The sequence below is a fragment of the Mesoplodon bidens genome (genome assembly GCF_964165515.1).
Source record: "Mesoplodon bidens genome assembly, chromosome: 10".
NCBI classification, from domain to species: Eukaryota; Metazoa; Chordata; class Mammalia; order Artiodactyla; family Ziphiidae; genus Mesoplodon; species Mesoplodon bidens.
In genome coordinates, this window is record NC_138172.1 from 35,413,345 (window position 1) to 35,432,550 (window position 19,206).

At 42.5% G+C, this 19,206-nt stretch overlaps 1 protein-coding gene across 1 annotated transcript in view; it reads left to right on the plus strand.

Moving 5' to 3' along the window:
* The window catches only part of CHDH (choline dehydrogenase), a 72,240-nt gene that overhangs the window by 33,201 nt on the left and 19,833 nt on the right, over positions 1-19,206 (plus strand). The window contains exons 2-5 of the mRNA XM_081245578.1: positions 13,853-14,611; positions 15,250-15,401; positions 16,161-16,290; positions 17,245-17,379. Of these exons, the coding sequence (XP_081101704.1) occupies positions 13,909-14,611; positions 15,250-15,401; positions 16,161-16,290; positions 17,245-17,379 (1,120 nt within the window). The 5' untranslated portion in view covers positions 13,853-13,908. The remainder of the gene's footprint in view (positions 1-13,852; positions 14,612-15,249; positions 15,402-16,160; positions 16,291-17,244; positions 17,380-19,206) is intronic.

Sequence of the window (19,206 nt, forward strand, 5' to 3'; positions counted from 1 at the left end):
CTTCACTCTGTATGACAGACTCTAGGTCCATCCACCTCACTACAAATAACTCAGTTTTGTTTCTTTTTATGGTTGAGTAATATTCCATTGTATATATGTGCCACATCTTCTTCATCCATTCATCTATCGATGGACATCTAGGTTGGTGCCATGTCCTGGCTATTGTAAAGAGTGGGGCAGTGAACATTGTGGTGCATGTCTCATTTTGAATTACGGTTTTCTCAGGGTATATACCCAGCAGTGGGATTTCTGGGTCATATGGTAGTTCTATTTTTAGTTTTTTAAGGAACCTCCATGCTGTTTTCCATAGTGGTTGTATCAATTTACATTCCCACCAACAGTGTAGGAGGTTTCCCTTTTCACCTCACGCTTTCCAGCATTTATTGTTTCTAACTTTTTTGATAATGGCCATTCTGACCAGGGTGAGGTGATACCTTATTGTAGTTTTGATTTGTGTTTCTCTAATAATTAGTGTTATTGAGCATCTTTTCATGTGCCTCTTGGCCATCTGTATGTCTTCCTTAGTGAAATGTCTATTTACGTCTTCTGCCCTTTTTTTAAACTGGATTGTTTGTTTTTTTGATATTGAGCTCCATGAGCTGTTTGTATATTTTGGCGATTAATCCTTTGTCTGTTGTTTCATTTTCAAACATTTTCTCCTGTTCTGAGGGTTGTCTTTTCGTCTTGTTTATGGTTTCCTTTGCTGTGCAAAAGCTTTTAAGTTTAATTAAGTCCCATTTGTTTATTTTTGTTTTTATTTCCATTTATATAGGAGGTAGGTCAAAAAGGATCTTGCTGTGATGTATGTCATAGAGTGTTCTGCCTGTGTTTTCCTCTAAGAGTTTTATAGTGTCTGGCCTTACATTTAGGTCTTTAATCCATTTTGAGTTTATTTTTGTGTATGGTGTTAGGGAGTGTTCTAATTTCATTCTTTTACATGTAGCTGTCCAGTTTTCCCAGCACCACTTATTGAAGAGGCAGTCTTTTCTCCATTGTATGTTCTTGCCTCCTTTGTTGTAAATTAGGCGCCCATATGTGCGTGGTTTTCTCTCTGGGCATTCTATCCTGTACAATTGATCTATATTTCTGTTTTTGTGCCAGTACAATACTGACTTGATTACTGTAGCTTTGTGGCATAGTTTGAAGTTGGGGAGCCTGATTCGTCCAACTCCATTTTTCTTTCTATAGATTGCTTTGGCTTCTGCCCATTTTTTGATTGGGTTGTTTGGTTTTTTGTTATTGAGTTGTATGAGCTCTTTGTATATTTTGGAGATTAAGCCCTTGTCTGTTGCATCATTAGCAAATACTTTCTCCCATTCTGTAGGTTGTCTTTTTGTTTTGTTTATGGTTTCATTTGCTGTGCAAAAGCTTCTATGTTTGATTAGGTCCCATTTGTTTTATTTTATTTTATTTTATTATTATTATTATTATTTTTTCCCTTGGGAAACTGACCTAAGAAAACATTGGTATGATTTATGTCAGAGAATGTTTTGTGTATACTCTCTTCTAGGAGTTTTATGGTGTTATGTCTTATGTTTAAGTCTTTAAGCCATTTGAGTTTATTTTTGTGCATGGTGTGAGGGTGTGTACTAACTCCATTGATATACATGGAGCTGTTCAACTTTCCCAGCACCACTTGCTGAAGAGACTGTCTTTTTCCTATTTTATATTCTTGCCTCCTTTGTTGAAAATTAATTGACCATAGATGTGTGGGTTTATTGCTGGGCTCTCTTTTCTGTTCCATTGATCTGTATGTCTGTTTTTGTACCAATACTATACTGTTTTGATTACTGTAGCTTTATAATATTGTCTGAGTTCTGGGAGAGTTATGCCTCCTGCTTTGTTTTCTTTCCTCAGGATTGCTTTGGCAATTTGGGGTCTTTTATTGTTCCATATAAATTTTTGGATGATTTGTTCTAGTTCTATGAAAAATGTCATGGGTAATTTGATAGGGATTGCATTAAATCTGTAGATTGCTTTGGGTAGTATTGCCATTTAAAAAATACTCTTCCGGGCTTCCCTGGTGGCGCAGTGGTTGAGAGTCCGCCTGCCAATGCAGGGGACACGGGTTCGTGCCCCGGTCCAGGAAGATCCCACATTCCGCAGAGCGGCTGGGCCCGTGAGCCATGGCCGCTGAGCCTGCGCGTCTGGAGCCTGTGCTCCGCAATGGGAGAGGCCACAACAGTGTGACGCCCACGTACCACAAAAAAAAAAAAAAAAAATACTCTTCCACTCTCAGAGCATGGGATATCATTCCATTTCTTTGAATCCTCTTTTATTTCCTTTATTAATGTTTTATAGTTCTCAGCATGTAAGTCTTTCACCTCCTTGGTCAGGTTTATTCCTAGGGCTTTTTTTTTTGTTAGTTTTTTGTTGTGTTTTTTGGTGCTATTCTAAAAGTTATTTTTGTTTCCTATTCTATTCCTTTATTTATTTATTTTTAAATTCCTATATTCTTTTATTTATTTTTCTTGACATCTTTATTGGAGTATAATTGCTTTACAACGGTGTGTTAGTTTATGCTTTATAACAAAGTGAATCAGCTATACACATACATATATCCCCATATCTCCTACCTTTTGTGTCTCCCTCCCACCCTCCCTATCCCACCCCTCTAGGTGATCACAAAGCACCGAGCTGATCTCCCTGTGCTATGCCACTGCTTCCCACTAGCTATCAGTGTTACATTTGGTAGTGTATATATGTCCATGCCACTCTCTCACTTTGTCCCAGCTTACCCTTCCCCCTCCCCATGTCCTCAAGTCCATTCTCTATGCCTGTGTCTTTATTGCTGTCCTGCCCCTAGGTTCTTCAGAAACTTTTTTTTTTTTTTTTTTTAGATTCCATATATATGTGTTAGCATATGGTATTTGTTTTTCTCTTTCTGACTTACTTCACTCTGTATGACAGTCTCAGGGTCCATCCACCTCACTACAAATAACTCACTTTCCTTTCTTTTTATGGCTGAGTAATATTCTATTGTATATATATGCCACATCTTCTTTATCCATTCATCTGTTGCTGGACACTTAGGTGGATTCCATGTCCTGGTTATTGTAAATAGAGCTGCAATGAACATTGTGATGCATGACTCTTTTTGAATTATGGTTTTCTCAGGGTATATGCCCAGTAGTGGGATTGCCGGGTCATATGGTATTTTCTATTTTTAGTTTTCTAAGGAAACTCCATACTGTTCTCCATAGTGGCTGTATCAATTTACATTCCCACCAGCAGAGCAAGAGGGTTCCCTTTTCTCCACACCCTCTCCAGCATTTATTGTTTGTAGATTTTTTGATGATGGCCATTCTGACTGGTGTGAGGTGATACCTAATTGTAGTTTTGATTTGCATTTCTCTAATGATTAGTGATGTTGAGCATCCTTTCATGTGTTTGTTGATAATCTGTATATCTTCTTTGAAGAAATGTCTATTTAGGTCTTCTGCCTATTTTTGTATTGGGTTGTTTGTTTATTTTTGATATTGAGCTGCATGAGCTGCTTGTAAATTTTGGAGATTAATCCTTTGTCAGTTGCTTCATTTGCAAATATTTTCTCCCATTCTGAGGGTTGTCTTTTCATCTTGATTATGGTTTCCTTTGCTGTGCAAAAGCTCTTAAGTTTCATTAGGTCCCATTTGTTTATTTTTGTTTTTTTTTCCATTTCCCTAGGAGGTGAGTCAAAAAGATCTTGCTGTGATTTATGTCATAGAGTGTTCTTCCTGTGTTTTCCTCAAAGAGTTTTATACTGTTTGGCCTTACATTTAGGTCTTTAATCCATTTTGAATTTATTTTGTGTATGGTGTTAGGGAGTGTTCGGATTTCAATCTTTTACATGTAGCTGTCCAGTTGTCCCAGCACAACTTATCGAAGAGGCTGTCTTTTCTCCATTGTATATTCTTGCCTCCTTTATCGAAAATAAGGTGACCATATGTGCGTGGGTAGGTTTATTCCTAGGTATTTTATTCTTTTTGTTGCAGTGGTAAATGGGAGTGTTTCCTTAATTTCTCTTTCAGATTTTTCACCATTAGTGTATAGGAATGCAAGAGATTTCTGTGCATTGATTTTGTATCCTGCTACTTTACTGAATTCATTGATTAGCTCTAGTAGTTTTCTGGTAGCATCTTTAGGTTTCTCTATTTATAGTGTCATGTCATCTGCAAACAGTGACAGTTTTACTTCTTCTTTTCTGATTTGGATTCCTTTTATATCTTTTTCTCCTCTGATTGCTGTGGCTAAAACTTCCAAAACTATGTTGAATAATAGTGGTGAGAGTGGACAATCTTGTCTTGTTCCTCATCGTAGAGGAAATGGTTTCAATTTTTCACCCTTGAGAATGATGTTGGCTGTGGGTTTGTCATATATGGCCTTTATTATGTTGACGTAAGTTCACTCTATGCCTCTTTTCTGGAGGGTTTTTATCATAAATGGGTGTTGAAGTTTGTCAAAAGATTTTCCTTCATCTGTTGAGATGATCATATGGTTTTTCTCCTTCAGTTTGTTAACATGGTGTATCACATTGATTGATTTGCATATATTGAAGAATCCTTGCATTCCTGGGATAAACCCCACTTGATCATGGTGTATGATCCTTTTAATGTGTTGTTGGATTCTGTTTGCTAGTATTTTGTTGAGGATATTTGCATCTATGTTCATCAGTGATATTGGCCTGCAGTTTTCTTTCTTTGTGACATCTTTGTCTGGTTTTGGTATCAGGGTGATGGTGACCTCATAGAATGAGAGTGTTCCAACCTCTGCTATATTTTGGAAGAGTTTGAGAGGGATGGGTGTTAACTCTTCTCTAAATGTTTGATAGAATTTGCCTGTGAAGCCATCTGGTCCTGGGCTTTTGTTTGTTGGAAGATTTTTAATCACAGTTTCAATTTCAGTGCTTGTGACTTGTCTGTTGATATTTTCTATTTATTCCTGGTTCAGTCTCGGAAGGTTGTGCTTTTCTAAGAATTTGTCCATTTCTTCTAGGTTGTCCATTTTATTGATATATAGTTGCTTGTAGTAATGTCTCATGATCCTTTTTATTTCTGAAGTGTCAGTTGTTACTTCTCCTTTTTCTTTTCTAATTCTATTGATTTGAGTCTTGTCCCTTTTCTTCTTTATGAGTCTGGCTAATGGTTTATCAATTTTGTTTATCTTGCTCAAAGAACCAGCTTTTAGTTTTATTGATATTTGCCATTGTTTCCTTCATTTGTTTTTCATTTATTTCTGCTCTGATCTTTATGATTTCTTTCCTTCCTCTAACTTTAGGGGTTTTTTGTTCTTCTTTCTCTAATTGCTTTCGGTGTAAGGTTAGGTTGTTTATTTGAGATGTTTCTGGTTTCCTGAGGTAGATTTGTATTGCTATAAACTTCCCTCTTAGAACTGCTTTTGGTGCATCCCATAGGTTTTGGGTCATCATGCTTTCATTGTCATTTGTTTCTAGCTGTTTTTTGATGTCCTCTTTGATTTCTTCAGTGATCTCTTGGTTATATAGTAGTGTATTGTTTAGTTTTCATGTGTTTGTATTTTTTACAGTTTTTTTTCCTGTAATTGATATCTAGTCTCATAGCGTTGTGGTAGGAAAAGTTGCCTGATATGATTTCAATTTTCTTAAATATACCAAGGCTTGCTTTATGACCCAAGATATGATCTATTCTGCAGAATGTTCCATGGGCACTTGTGAAGAAAGTGTAATCTGCTGTTTTTTTGGATGGAATGTCCTATAAATATCAATTAAGTGCATCTTGTTTAATGTATCATTTAAAGCCTCTGTTTCCTTATTTATTTACATTTTGGATGATCTGTCCATTGGTGACAGTGGGGTGTTAAAGTCTCCTACTATGATTGTGTTACTGTCGATTTCCCCTTTCATGGCTGTTACCATTTGCCTAATGTATTGAGGTGCTCCTATGTTGGGTGCATAAATTTTTACAATTGTTATATCTTCTTGGATTGATCCCTTGATCATTATGTAGTGTCCTTCTTTGTCTCTTGTAATAGTCTTTATTTTAAAGTCTATTTTTTCTGATATGAGAATTGCTACTCCAGATTTCTTTTGATTTCCATTTGTATGGAGTATCTTTTTTCATCCCCTCACTTTCAATCTGTATGTTTCCCTAAGTTTGAAGTGGGTTTCTTGTAGACAGCATATATATGGGTCTCATTTTTGTATCCATTCAGCCAGTCTATGTCTTTTGGTTGGAGCATTTAATCCATTTACCTTTAAGGTAGTTATCAATATGTAGGTTCCTATTACCATTTTGTTAATTGTTTGGGGTTTGTTATTGTAGGTCTTTTCCTTCTCTTCTGTTTCCTGCCTAGAGAAGCTCCTTTAGCATTTGTTGTAGAGCTGGTTTGTTAGTGCTGATTTCTCTTAGTTTTTGCTTGTCTGTAAAGGTTTTAATTTCTCCGTCGAATCTGAGTGAAATCCTTGCTGTGTAGAGTAATATTGGTTTTAGCTTTTTCCCTTTCATCACTTTAAACATATCCTGCCACTCCCTTCTGGCTTGCAGAGTTTCTGCTGAAAGATCAGCTGGTAACCTTATGGGGATTCCCTTGTATGTTATTTGTTGTTTTTCCCTTCCTGATTTTACTATATTTTTTGTATTTAATTTTTGATAGTTTGATTAATATTTGTCTTGGCATGTTTCTCTTTGGGTTTATCCTATATGGGACTCTCTGCACTTCCTGGACTTGATTGACTATTTCCTTCCCCATATTAGGGAAGTTTTCTATTATAATCTCTTCAAGTATTTTCTCAGTCCCTTTCTTTTTCTCTTCTTCTGGGACCCCTATTATTTGAATGTTGGTGCATTTAATATTGTCCCAGATGTCTCTGAGACTGTTCTCAATTCTTTTCATTCTTTTTTCTTTGTTCTGTTCTGTGGTAATTATTTCCACTATTTTATCTTCCACATCAGTTATCCATTCTTTTGCCTCAGTTATTCTGCTATTGATTCCTTCTAGAGAATTTTAAATTTCATTTATTGTGTTGTTCATCATTGTTTGTTTGCTCTTTAGTTCTTCTAGGTCCTAAAAGTTTTTTTTTTTTTACATTCCCTTTCTGATATTTCATTTTTAGTGTAAAGAAATGTGGGGAGGGGAGGGATAGTTTGGGAGTGTGGGATTGACATTTACACACTGCTATATTTAAAATAGATAACCAACAAGGATCTACTATTTAAAAAAATGCAAACAATTTCTGAATATTAATCTTGTATCCTTCTACTTTGCTGAATTCATTTATTAGATCTAGTAGTTTTTGTTGAAGTTCTTAGGGTTTTCTATATCTAGTATCATGTCATCTGCATATAGTGTCAGTTTTACCTCTTCCTCTCCAATTTGAATACGTTTTATTTACTTTTTTCTTTTCTGATTGCTGTGGCTAGGACTTCCAATACTATGTTGAATAGAAGTGGTGAGAGTGGGCATCCTTGTCTTGTTCCAGATTTTAGCAGGAAGGGTTTCAGCTTTTCACCATTGAGTATTATATTGGCTGTGGGTTTGTCGGAAATGGCTTTTATTATGTTGAAATATGTTCTCTCTGTACCTACTTTGGTAACAGTTTTTATCATGACTGGTTGTTGAATCTTGTCAAATGCTTTTCTGCATTTATTGAGATGGTCATGTGGTTTTTGAATTTTCTTTTGTTTATGTGGTGTATTACATTGATTGATTTGCATATGTTGAACCACTCTTTTGAACTTGGGATGAATCCCACTTCATTGTGGTGTATGACCTTTCTTATGTGTTGTTGGATTTGGTTTGCTAATATTTTGTTGAGGATTTTTACATCTATATTCATCAAAGGTATTGATCTGTAATTTTCTTTTTTGGTGGTATCTGTCTCTGGTCTTGGTATCAGGGTGATGGTGGCTTAATAGAATGTCTTTGGGAGTATACCCTGCTGTTGAATCTTTTGGAAGAGTTTGAGAAGGATCACTATAAGTTCTTCTTTGTATGTTTGGTAGAATTTGCCTGTGAAGCCATCTGGGCCTGGACTTTTGCTCATAGGAAGTTGTTTTGTTTTGTTTTTTGTTTGTTTGTTTTTACAGATTCTATTTCATTTCTAGTGATCAGTCTGTTCAAATTAACTATTTTTTCTTGATTGAATTTTGGTGGGCTGTATGTTTCTAGAAAGTTGTCCATTTCTTCTTGGTTGTCAAATGTGTTGTCATATAATTCTTCATAGTATTCTCATGGTTTTTTTTTTTTTTTTTGATTAAAAAAAATTTTTTTGGCCACACCATGCATCTTGCAGGATCTTAATTCCCCAACCAGGGATCAAACTTGGGCCCACAGCAGTGAAAGTGCGAAGTCCTAATCACTGGACTGCCAGGGAATTCCCTCTCTTATGTTTTTTTTTCTTGTATTTCTGCAGTATCAGTTGAGATTTCTCCTTTTTCATTTCTTATTTTGTTTATTTGGGTTCTCTCTCTTTTCTTCTGGTGAGCCTGACCAGAGGTTTGTCAATTTTGTTTACCCTTTCAAAGAACCAGCTCTTGATTTTATTGATTTTTTTCTTTTTTTTTAATCTCTATTTTATTTATTTCCTTCTGCATCTTTATTATTTCCTTCCTTTTGCTGACTTTAGGTTTTGTTTGTTCTTTTTATAATTCTTTTAGGTGGTATGTTAGGTTGTTTATTTGAGATTTTTCTTATTTTTTAAGGAAGGCCTGTATCACTATGAACTTCTAAGAACTGCTTTTGCTGCCTCCCATAAATTTTGTATGATTGTCTTTTCATTGTCATTTGTCTCAAGGTATTTTTAAATTTCCTTTTTGATTTCCTTGTTGACCCATTGGTTTTTTTAGTAACATGGTGTTTGGTCTCCATGAAATTATTTTTTTCTCGTTTCTTTTCCTGTGGTTGATTTCTAGTTTCATGCTGTTGTGGTCAGAGAAGATGCTTGAAATAATTTCTATACTCTTTAATTTGCTGAGATTAGTTGTGTGCCCTAGTAAGTGGTCAATCCTAGAGACTGTCCCATGTGCAGTTGAAAAATATGTGGGGTTTTTTTGATGTAATATCCTGAAAATAATCAATTAAATCTGTTCTATTGTATCATTTAGGATCTCTGTTGCCTTATTGATTTTCTGTCTAGGAGATCTGTCCACTGATGTGAGTGGGGTGTTAAAGTCTCTTATTTCATTCCCATCAGTTTCTCCCTTTATGTCTGTTAGTATTTGTTTTATGTATTTGGGTGCTCCTATATTGGGTGCATATATGTTGACAAGTGTAAAATCCTCTTCTTGTATTGATCCTTTTACCATTATATAGTGTCCTTCTTTATCTTTCTCTATGGCCTTTGTTTTAAAATCTATTTTGTCTGATATGAGTATCACAACTCTCCCTTTCTTGTCATTTCCGTTTGCATGAAATATCATTTTCCATCCCCTCACTTTGAATCTATGTGTGTCCTTTGCCATAAGGTGGGTCTCTTGCAGGCAACATATTGTAGGCTCTTGTTTTTTTAATCCAGTTTGCCACTCACATCTTTTGATTGGAGGGTTCAGTCCATTGACATTTAAGGTAATTATTGATATGTATGTATTTATTGCCATTTTAAATCTTGTTTTCCAGCTGACTCTATGTTTCTTTTTTGTTCCTTTTTCTTTTTGTGGTTTGATGATTGCCTTTTATTTTATACTTGTGTTCTCTTCTTTTTGTTTTTTGTGAATCTATTGTATGTTTTTGATTTGTGGTTGCCCTGTTTTTCAAGTATGTTAACCCCTTCCTATATCTTCTTGCTTTAGACTTATAGTCATATAGGTTCAAACACATTCTTAAAAAAACCACAAAACTGCATTTTCTTACTCTCCTTCCCCACATTTTATGATTTTGATGTCCTTTTTTACATTTTCATGTTTATCCTTTTGCTGTTCTTTGTCATCGCTTTCACAAATAGGTTTTTGTTTTTTTTCTTTTTGATCTGTATACTGGCTAATTTAAGTGATATACTTTCCAATTGTGATTTCCTCCTTTATATATCTTCTTGCTTCTTTTCTATCTAAAGAAGACCTTTCAATATTTCTTTTAGGTTAGGTTTAGTATTGCTGTATTCTTTTAGTTTTTGCTTGTCTGAAAAATCCTTTATTTCTTCTCCTATTCTAAATGATAATCTTGCTGGGTAGAGTATTCTAGATTGCAGATTTTTCTCTTCTAAGGCTTTGAAAATATTTTGCCACTCTCTCTGGCCTGCAGTGTTTCTGTAGAGAAATCAGCTGATAGCCTTATGGGGTTTCCCTTGTAATTAACTCTTTGTTTTTCTCTTGCTGCGTTTAGAATCCTCTCTTTGTCTTTAACTTTTGCCATTTTTATTATCATATGTCTTGGTGTAGGTCTGTTTGGGTTCATCTTGTTTGGGACCCTCTGTGCTTCCTGTACCTGGATATCTGTTTCCTTCTTTAGGTTTGGGAAGTTTTCAGCCATAATTTTTTCATATACATTTTCAATCCCCTTTTCTCTGTCTTCTCCTTCTTCAATCCCTATTATGTGTAGATTGGCATGCTTTATGTTATCTTATATTGCTTTCATTTTTTTTTTCATTTGGCTTTCTGTTTGCTGTTTTGATTGGATAATTTCCATTATTCTGTCTTCCAGATCATTTATTCTTTCTTCTGCATTATGCATTCTGCTATTCATTGCCTTTAGCTCAGCTTTCATCTTAGCAAATGAATTTTCTAATTTTTCTTGGCTTCTCCTTATAGTTTCTAGTTCCTTTTTTACAGTAATCTGCATTTCTCTTGATAGCCTTTCTTAATTTCTTCAGTATTTTCATTTTCACCTCCTTTTTTTTAACATCTTTATTGGAGTATAATTGCTTTACAATGTTGTGTTAGTTCACCTCTTTTTTGAATTTGAATAGACTGAAGAGGTCTGTTTCATTGTTTGTTCCTTCAGGGGAATTCTCTTGGTCTTTTAACTGGTGGTGGTTCCTCTGCTTCTTCATTTTGCTTATATTTCTCTTACTCTGTGATTTTAGGAGAAACAGTTATCTACTGTGGTCTTGGAGGGCTATTTATATGCGGGAGCATCCCTATGTCGCATTTGTGGGTTTAATATTTTTTTGGTGTGAGGGCTGTTTTTGGTTTGGATGCTTGCTGTCTGTTTCCTCAGTGTGTGCTAGCCGTTATCCCCTTGACAGGGGGTGTGCAGGTGTGTGGCCCACGCCGGCTCCCGGGAAGGCAGGGGCAGTGTTTGGTGCCCAGTCAAGGGACCCTCAGTGGCAGCAACGGTCCATGCCCGCCTCTGGAGTCCAAGGTGGCAACGGTGGCTCACACCTGCCCTCAGAGTTCCAGTAGGCGGTGCCCTACATGGAGAAAGAAGCTCCTATGGCGGCCCTGCCCCTCTCTTTGCACGCCACCCAACGGTGGTGCCTTGCCTCTCTGGCGGGCCCAGGCTTCTTCCCATACTCCCTTGGTTGTGGTGATCACACCCTGGCCCCCTCAGGCTGTCTTGACACAGCCAATCCCAGTCCTCTCCCTGGTCTGACCCCTGAAGCCCAAGCCTCAGCCCTCAGTCCCTGCCGCCAGTGAGGGGACTTAGCAGTGTGCAGAAACATTTCCTTTTTCACAGCTCCCTCCTGGGGGCACAGGTCCTGCCCCCAATTCCTTTCTCTCTCTCTCTCTCTTTTTTCTTTTGTCCTACTCACTGATGTGGAGATTTTCTTGCTCTTTTGGAAGCCTGAGGTCTTTTGCAAGCATTCAATAGGTATTCTGTGAGAATCGTTCCACATGTAGATGTATTTTTGATGTATTTGTGGGAGAAGGTGAGCTTCCTGTCCTACTCCCCCACCATCTAGATCCGATCCTGTATTGTAAATTTTCTGATGAGAAGTTTGCAGCCACTCTTAAATTTATTCCTCTGTACATATGGTTTTTTTGGGGGCGGGCAGCTGCTTTGATGATTTTTTTCTGAGGTTTCCACAGTTTGACTGTGATGTACCTAGATGTGTTTCTCTTTGTATTGATCTTGCTGGGGATGCTCTAAGCTTCTTGAATCTATGGTGTTTTTGTCTTGCATTAATATTGGGAAAGTCTTAGCACTTATCTCTTCAGATAGCTTTTCTCCCCTGTTCTTTCTCTGTCCTTCTCTGCCTCTCTCTCCCCTTCTCCCTCTGCTCCTCCTCTCTCTCCCTCTTCTTTTTTCCCTTTATCCCTTTCCTACTTCTGGGTCTCCAGTTATCTATACTTTAGACAGTTTGATATCATCCCATACTCTCAGTTGCTCTTTTCTCTCTCTCTCCCTCTTTCACTCCTTCTTCTCTTTTTATTTCCCTTTGGATAATTTTTATTAACCTAATGTTCGGTTTCACTTATTGTTTTCTCTGCTATGTCCAGTCAAATTATTCATTTCTGGTAATTAAAAATTTTTTTTTTATTTTTAGCAGTTCTGTTTGTGCCTTTTTTAATAGTTGCCAACTTTTTTGCTGAAATTGCCTGTCTGTTCAACATGTCCACCTTTTGAACTAAATCTTTTAAGATGTTAAACTTGGTTATTTTAAAGTCTTTGTTTGATAGTTCTAACATCTGGATGGGTCCCCTTGGTCTGGTTCTGTTAACTACTTTTCTCTTTATAATGAGTCATTTCTTTTTCTTATTTCTGTGTCTATTAATTTTTTAATTGAATACCTGACCTTGTGTGTACCAGGATAGTAGGGACTGAGGTAAATAGCGTTTATGCCTAGAAAAGGGCATGCCTTTTATTCTATCAGGTCGTTAGTGTGGAGTGTTGAGTCACTCCCAGTCGGGAGTTGTGCTGTGGGCTGCTGCTGCCTTGTGCTAGCACGAGGCCTGGAGCGCTGGAAGGTTCTCAGAATTCCTGCTTCAGATTTAGCTTTTAGGAGGCCTTGCTGCCTCTTTCTCCTGTGCCTGCAGGAATTGGGGTGGGGGTGAGGGGGTGGAACCTTTCTCTCCACTCTCACCTCTTAGTCTGCCTCCAGTGATAGGCTGCTTCTGTTACTTGATATAGGCTTGTGGAAGGGGTCGAGGGATTTATCAGGGTTTTCCTGAGGTTTTCCAGTTCTCCTGTTGCAGCCTCAGTCTTGGGTGGGCCTTGTGTGCCTGAGCCTCATGGGTGGGGCTTTCTCAGAGGTTCCTGTGTCAGTGGAGGTTTTGATGGGATATCTCGGCTCTTCACCTCTGTGCACTGAGCATGTTGGGATTAATATGAACATTGTTGGGAAAGGATCTTCCACAAGTTATTGGTGTTTGTTAAAACTCCAGCACTCAACAGAGCGATCTTGAAAGATTGTAGCTCTGACCCCATCCCCTGCTGAAAAGTCCTCTCGTGCACTCTGGGGCCCTTAGGTCAAAGGCTTTGAGCTCTTTAGTCTCCAGCCTCTCACCCTGACCTTCCTTTGGTTATTTATGTAAGTCTTGTCTGTCTCCCTAGTCCCAGACCATCTTTTTGAGAGCAGATGTCTTGTTTTCGGAGTATTGCTAGAGAGGAAATGGTGCCTGGCACGTGGTAGGGACTCAGCAACTGTCTACTGTCTTGAACAGATGAGGAGTGAGGGTAAACCTGGAAAGCCCCTGCTTTCCAGCAGGTAGACTCCTGCCCGGCCTCCAGGTTCATGCACAGATGTCACAGGGAAGCCTTTCTGGGGACCTCCCCACTCCAGTGCCCCCAGCCCTGAGCCTGTCGGTCCATATGCGCAGACCCCACAGCGCTGATATCCCTGCTTGTGCTTCCGTTTGTTCCTCCTGGTTCCCCAGGGCAGTGATGTGCCAGCCAGGCCTGCCCCACCCAGCGCCTGGCAGGCACCTGGCGGGCCTGCAGGGGACCTTCGCTGCCCTAGCATTGGGCTGATTCTGCAGTGCATGCTGAGTTAAACTTTTCAAAACCTCTTTTTCTGTTTTAGGGAAAGTGAATCGTCACATTCCCCTCCGTGGAAGTAAGAGGACTTGGGCTGGAAGCATGTGGTGCATCCTTCGAGGCTGGAGGCAAGGGAGCCTCGGCCCATGGGGAGCCCTGGGGCAGCACTGGCCCCGGGGCATCCGTGCTCTGGCCAGCGAGCGCCCCCGGATTGGGGGTGAGTACAGCCACGTGGTGGTGGGTGCGGGCTCCGCTGGCTGCGTGCTGGCCAGCCGGCTCACGGAGGACCCCGACAAGCGAGTGCTGCTGCTGGAGGCCGGGCCCAAGGATGTGTACGCGGGGAGCAAGCGGCTCCTGTGGAAGATCCACATGCCCGCAGCCCTCGTGGCCAACCTGTGCGATGACAGGTACAACTGGTGCTACCACACGGAGCCGCAGCCGGGCCTGGACGGCCGCGTGCTGTACTGGCCACGCGGCCGGGTCTGGGGCGGCTCGTCGTCGCTCAATGCCATGGTCTACGTCCGCGGGCACGCTGAGGACTACGAGCGCTGGCAGCGGGAGGGCGCGGCGGGCTGGGACTACGCGCACTGCCTGCCCTACTTCCGCAAGGCGCAGGCGCACGAGCTGGGCGCCGGGAGGTACCGCGGCGGCAACGGTCCCCTGCGGGTGTCCCGGGGCAAGAGCGGCCACCCGCTGCACCGCGCATTCCTGGAGGCGGCTCAGGAGGCCGGCTACCCGCTCACTGAGGACATGAACGGCTTCCAGCAAGAGGGCTTCGGCTGGATGGATATGACCATCCACGAAGGTAGCATGAGGCCTCCGATTCCCCATCTCCCAGGTTCCTCCTCTAAAAACGAAACGCTGCTCTATCAGAGTCCCGACCCTCCTGCCCCCACCTGTCATGGTCAGTAAGTGTGGACAGACTGGGGCTGGCTTGAGGCGGAGGGGATGTGACAGATTACCCTGGCGACGGGCCACAGAATACCATTCAAAGCCAGTGAGGAGTGACTCGGAGATGGTGACCCCTTGGGCATCCTCTGGTCCCTGTTGGTGTGGAATGAAGAGGCAGCTCTCCGGCCACACAGCCCCAAGTTTTAAAGCCTTACAGATGGGCGTACTGAGGCACAGAGCAGTGACGGGCCTTGCAGCAGGGCGGAGGCAAGGCCCGGGTGGACCCAGGGCTCTCCTTATCAGCCGCTCCTGGTCTCTGTCGTCCTGTCAACGGTGAGGGATGTTTTCCCACCTGCACCCAGGGGCCCCAGGTAGATGTGGATGTCAGTTGGACAGGGTATTTTGTTTTCAGCCTTCCTTTGAAGGCAGAGCTTGCACAGTCAGGGGAAGGGAAATTCCCTCTTTCTGCAGTCCTTTCCCACCTCCCCCTGCACGATAGGTGCCTAGGGAACAGGCTGAGGCTGTGACTGATCTCCTTGCTCTGTCCTGCAGGCAAGCGCTGGAGCACGGCCTGTGCGTACCTGCATCCCGCACTGAGCCGCCCCACCCTCACGGCTGAGACCCAGACATTTGTGAGCAGGGTGCTGTTTGAAGGTACCCGTGCGGTGGGTGTGGAGTACATCAAGAACGGCCAGAGCCACAGGGTGAGTGAATTACCACCATATGGGCAGCTCACATGGCAGGGAGGGAGTCGGCAGTGACCCCGTGGTCACGCTCAGTCAGTGTGGGTGGGCAGGAGTCATGTCCTTGTCTCCATCAACGTGATGATAAGGAGTGAGCGGCTGGTGGCAACAGCCTGAAAGACTGTCCCCAGGGGGTGGTGGCCTGGCAGAGGTGAGGAAGCCCCCGTCTAGCCACCTGCAAAGGGCCCATGGTGCCCGGGCATGAGCGTCCCCATGAACCTCTTTCTGCTATTGCCTTCCACACTTGTCCAGAAATTGATAGGTTTATATTAGAGGCTTTAAAAACCATACCTGTGATCACACTCCCTATTTCTGCAGTTGCTGTTTTCCACTTAGGAGCACGTGGGGATTGTTCTCCATCCCATGTGAAGATCTTGCTCACCATGTGCTTTATTTAAACTGCTTGTTTGAGTGCCTGCTTTCATCTATCTCATTTAAGCTCTACAGTCCTGTTTTTAATTAAGACCATCGTTACTGTCAGGCTGTTGCAGAATATATCAAGAGTATGAACCATGCTTGATTTATGATCACACACACCCACAGCTGCACGTGTGGGCTGCTTTCACCTAGTGGCGCCCTGAGCATCCTCTTCCTTGCTCTGGAGACTGTAAGCAGGATCCCCACCCACCATGTGGGTACGTCATGCCAAGGCCATATTCTTGGGGTTCTGACTGGCTTTTCTGGGAAACTGTGACCTGCATGGCCCCTCGCCTCTTCCAGGCTTACGCCAGCAAGGAGGTGATTCTGAGTGGAGGTGCCATCAACTCTCCACAGCTGCTCATGTTGTCAGGCGTGGGCAATGCAGACGACCTCAAGCAACTGGGCATCCCGGTGGTGTGCCACCTGCCTGGTGAGCTCCCTTCCCCACTGCGCCCCAAAGGTGTCCCTGTTAAATAAAAGTTTATTATATTTTATTAGCATGGAGTGGGGAGGGGACAGGAGTCAGGGCTCCTCAGAACTGTCACATTGTTCCCGTGAGCCTGAAGGTCCCCAAGGCCTTGCTGGACTCCTACCCCCAGCGAAACCCCAAGCTTTTGTGTTGTTTTCCTCCCTTCCCCAAACATCCCATCCCTCTCAGCAGCGAGGCACCTCTAGCAGGGAGCATCTGCCCGTAAAGCCCACTGGGCCAGGCTCAGGCAGGTCAACAGGGCAGCCCTGTGGCAAGAGGGGTCCGGGTCTTTGTGTTTTCCATCCTCAGGACACACCAGCTACCCTGACATGTTGTTCATGTTCAGATGGTTGTCCCAGGCCTAATATTTATTTCATAGATTGTTTCTGATGCCCTTTGGAGCCTGGCCCTCTTGCCCTCTCTTATAACTCAAGCTCCCAGAGCTTGAAGCTTTATCATCAGAGGTCTTTGAAAGTGCTGGCCCATGACAGTGACCTGCCCAGTGTGCCCTTGAGCTTGGATGGGCTCATGCTGGGTCTGCACAGCATGACGGGCCTGCTTCCCTCCTTCCCCAGGCCAGGGGTGAGGGTGCAGGGTCAGCTGTTCCGGGACAGCTCACTGAGTGGTGCCAGCTGGAGGCATGGGCACTGCCCCGGTGGAGGGTGCTGCTTAGCAGGAAGGCACCTGGATGGTTACAGGTGCTGCCCTGGGAGCGAGTGTCAAGGGCAGGCAGCTTTGGCAGCATCTGAGAGGGCCAGACATGGCTGGGAGTGAGGGAATGGTGTCCCTGGGAATGAGCAGGAGCTGGCCTGGCAGATAAGTGGGTGGAGGAAAAGTTTTCAAAACCAGGGGATGTTGAGAGGCCAGCTAAGCCCCTTTGGGAGACATTTTCCTAACCATCCCCTCTGGTTTCAGGAGTTGGCCAGAACCTCCAAGACCACCTAGAGATATACATCCAGCAGGCGTGCACCTCCCCCATCACCCTCCACTCAGCACAGAAGCCCTTGAGGAAGGTCCGGATTGGCCTGGAGTGGCTCTGGAAGTTCACAGGTGGGTGTGCTCATCCATGACCTTGGGAGAGATGTTCTGTGGGCAGCACAGCCTCCCTCCTGAGGTGCTTAGCCCAGGCTGTGGCTCTAGATTGCTGGTTCAGAGCTGAGCTATGCCATTTATTTCAGCTCTCTGAGCCTCAGTTTCCCCATCTGCAAAATGGGGATATGCAGTTCCTGTGTGGCAGGTTGGTGTGAGGACCAGACGTGATACACAGGGCTTACCCGGGGTGAGACTCTGCAGGGGCTGGGTGCTGCCCTTCCTGATGGATGGATAGGGATGGCCTCATCCTGGACACTGCCTGGGGCCCAAGGGGCCAGGAGAAAATGCAGAGAAAGGGCACTTGATGCTGGACTACAGCCTCTATTTCTCAGCATTTTCCATGCGGTTTCTAGCTGGGTCTCAGAGTACTGAGTTTGGCCAGGAAGTAGTGCTTCAAAATCTTATTCACTCAGCATGCATTTCTCGCACACCTACCGTGTGCTGTGCTACATGGTGAGAAGTGCTAATAAGGCAGGTTTTCTTAGGGAGTTTACGCTCTAGTGGAGACAATGGAAGGAAACTAAGTAAACATGCTAAGTTTTAAGTACAGTGAAGGAATAATTAGGATGTTAAACTAGAGAATGGTGGCAGGGGGTCTGTTAGGCAGGAAGAATACGTGCAAAGGTCCCGGGGCTAGGCACTGGGTGTGCTTGAAGAACGAATTTGTTGGGCCAGGGAGACTGCAGCACCTTGAGGAGGAGGCAGTGCAGGTGCTTTGCTGCAGGGCCTTCCAGGGCCGGAGAGTAAGCTCTTGTCTAACAAACACTCAGAAAGGAACTGTCCGATGAGACACACGTACTGACAAAGCAAAAGACTTTATTGGGAAGGAACCCCAAGGCAGAGAGCCTGGGGGAACCCAGGAGAACTGCTGTGCCACATGCCTTGCAGGCTCAGGTTTTATGGTAATGGGTTAGTTTCTGGGTTGTCTCTGGCCAGTCATCTCGCTTGGCCCATAGTCTGACTCAGGGTCCTTCCTGGTGGTGCGTGCGTCTCTCAGCCAAGATGGATTCCAGCGAGAAGGACTCTGGGAGATTGGTCTCCTCCTCCCTCTTTTGCCACTCCCGAATTCTCCTGGGAGATATGTTAGCTTTACTGTTGAGACTTCTCGTTTTGATGCTAATGCCTCTCAAATTATGAAAATTATTAATATTACTGCCATTAGTGAAGTAAATGAGCCTATGGATGAGACAGTATTTCATGTTGTGTATGCATCTGGGTAGTCGGAATATTGTCATGGTATTCCAGATAGACCTAGGAAATGTTGTGGGAAGAAGAGTATATTTACAGCTACAAATATAATTACAAGGTGAACTTTTACTCGAGTTGAGTGTATAACCTGAGAGAACAGTGGGAATCAATGTACGAAGCCTCCCATAATAGTGAATACTTCTCCTGTTGATAATATGTAGTGGAAGTGTGCGACTACATAATACGTATCGTGAAGGACAATGTCTAGTGATGAGTTAGCTAGGACAATTCCTGTTAATTCACTTACTGCAAAAAGGAAAATGAAGCCTAGGGCTCATATTATGGTGGGAGATCATTTGATATTACCTCCATGAAGGGTTGCTAGTCAACTAAATACTTTTACTCCTGTGGAAATAGCAATAATTGTAATGGCTGATGTAAAATATGCTCATGTGTCAACATCTGTACCTACTGTAAACATATGGTGAGCTCATACGATGAATCCTAAAAATTCGGTTGATATTATGGCTCATACTTACCTATATATCCAAAAGGCTTTTTTTTTCCTGAATAATAATTTACAATATGTGAGATTAT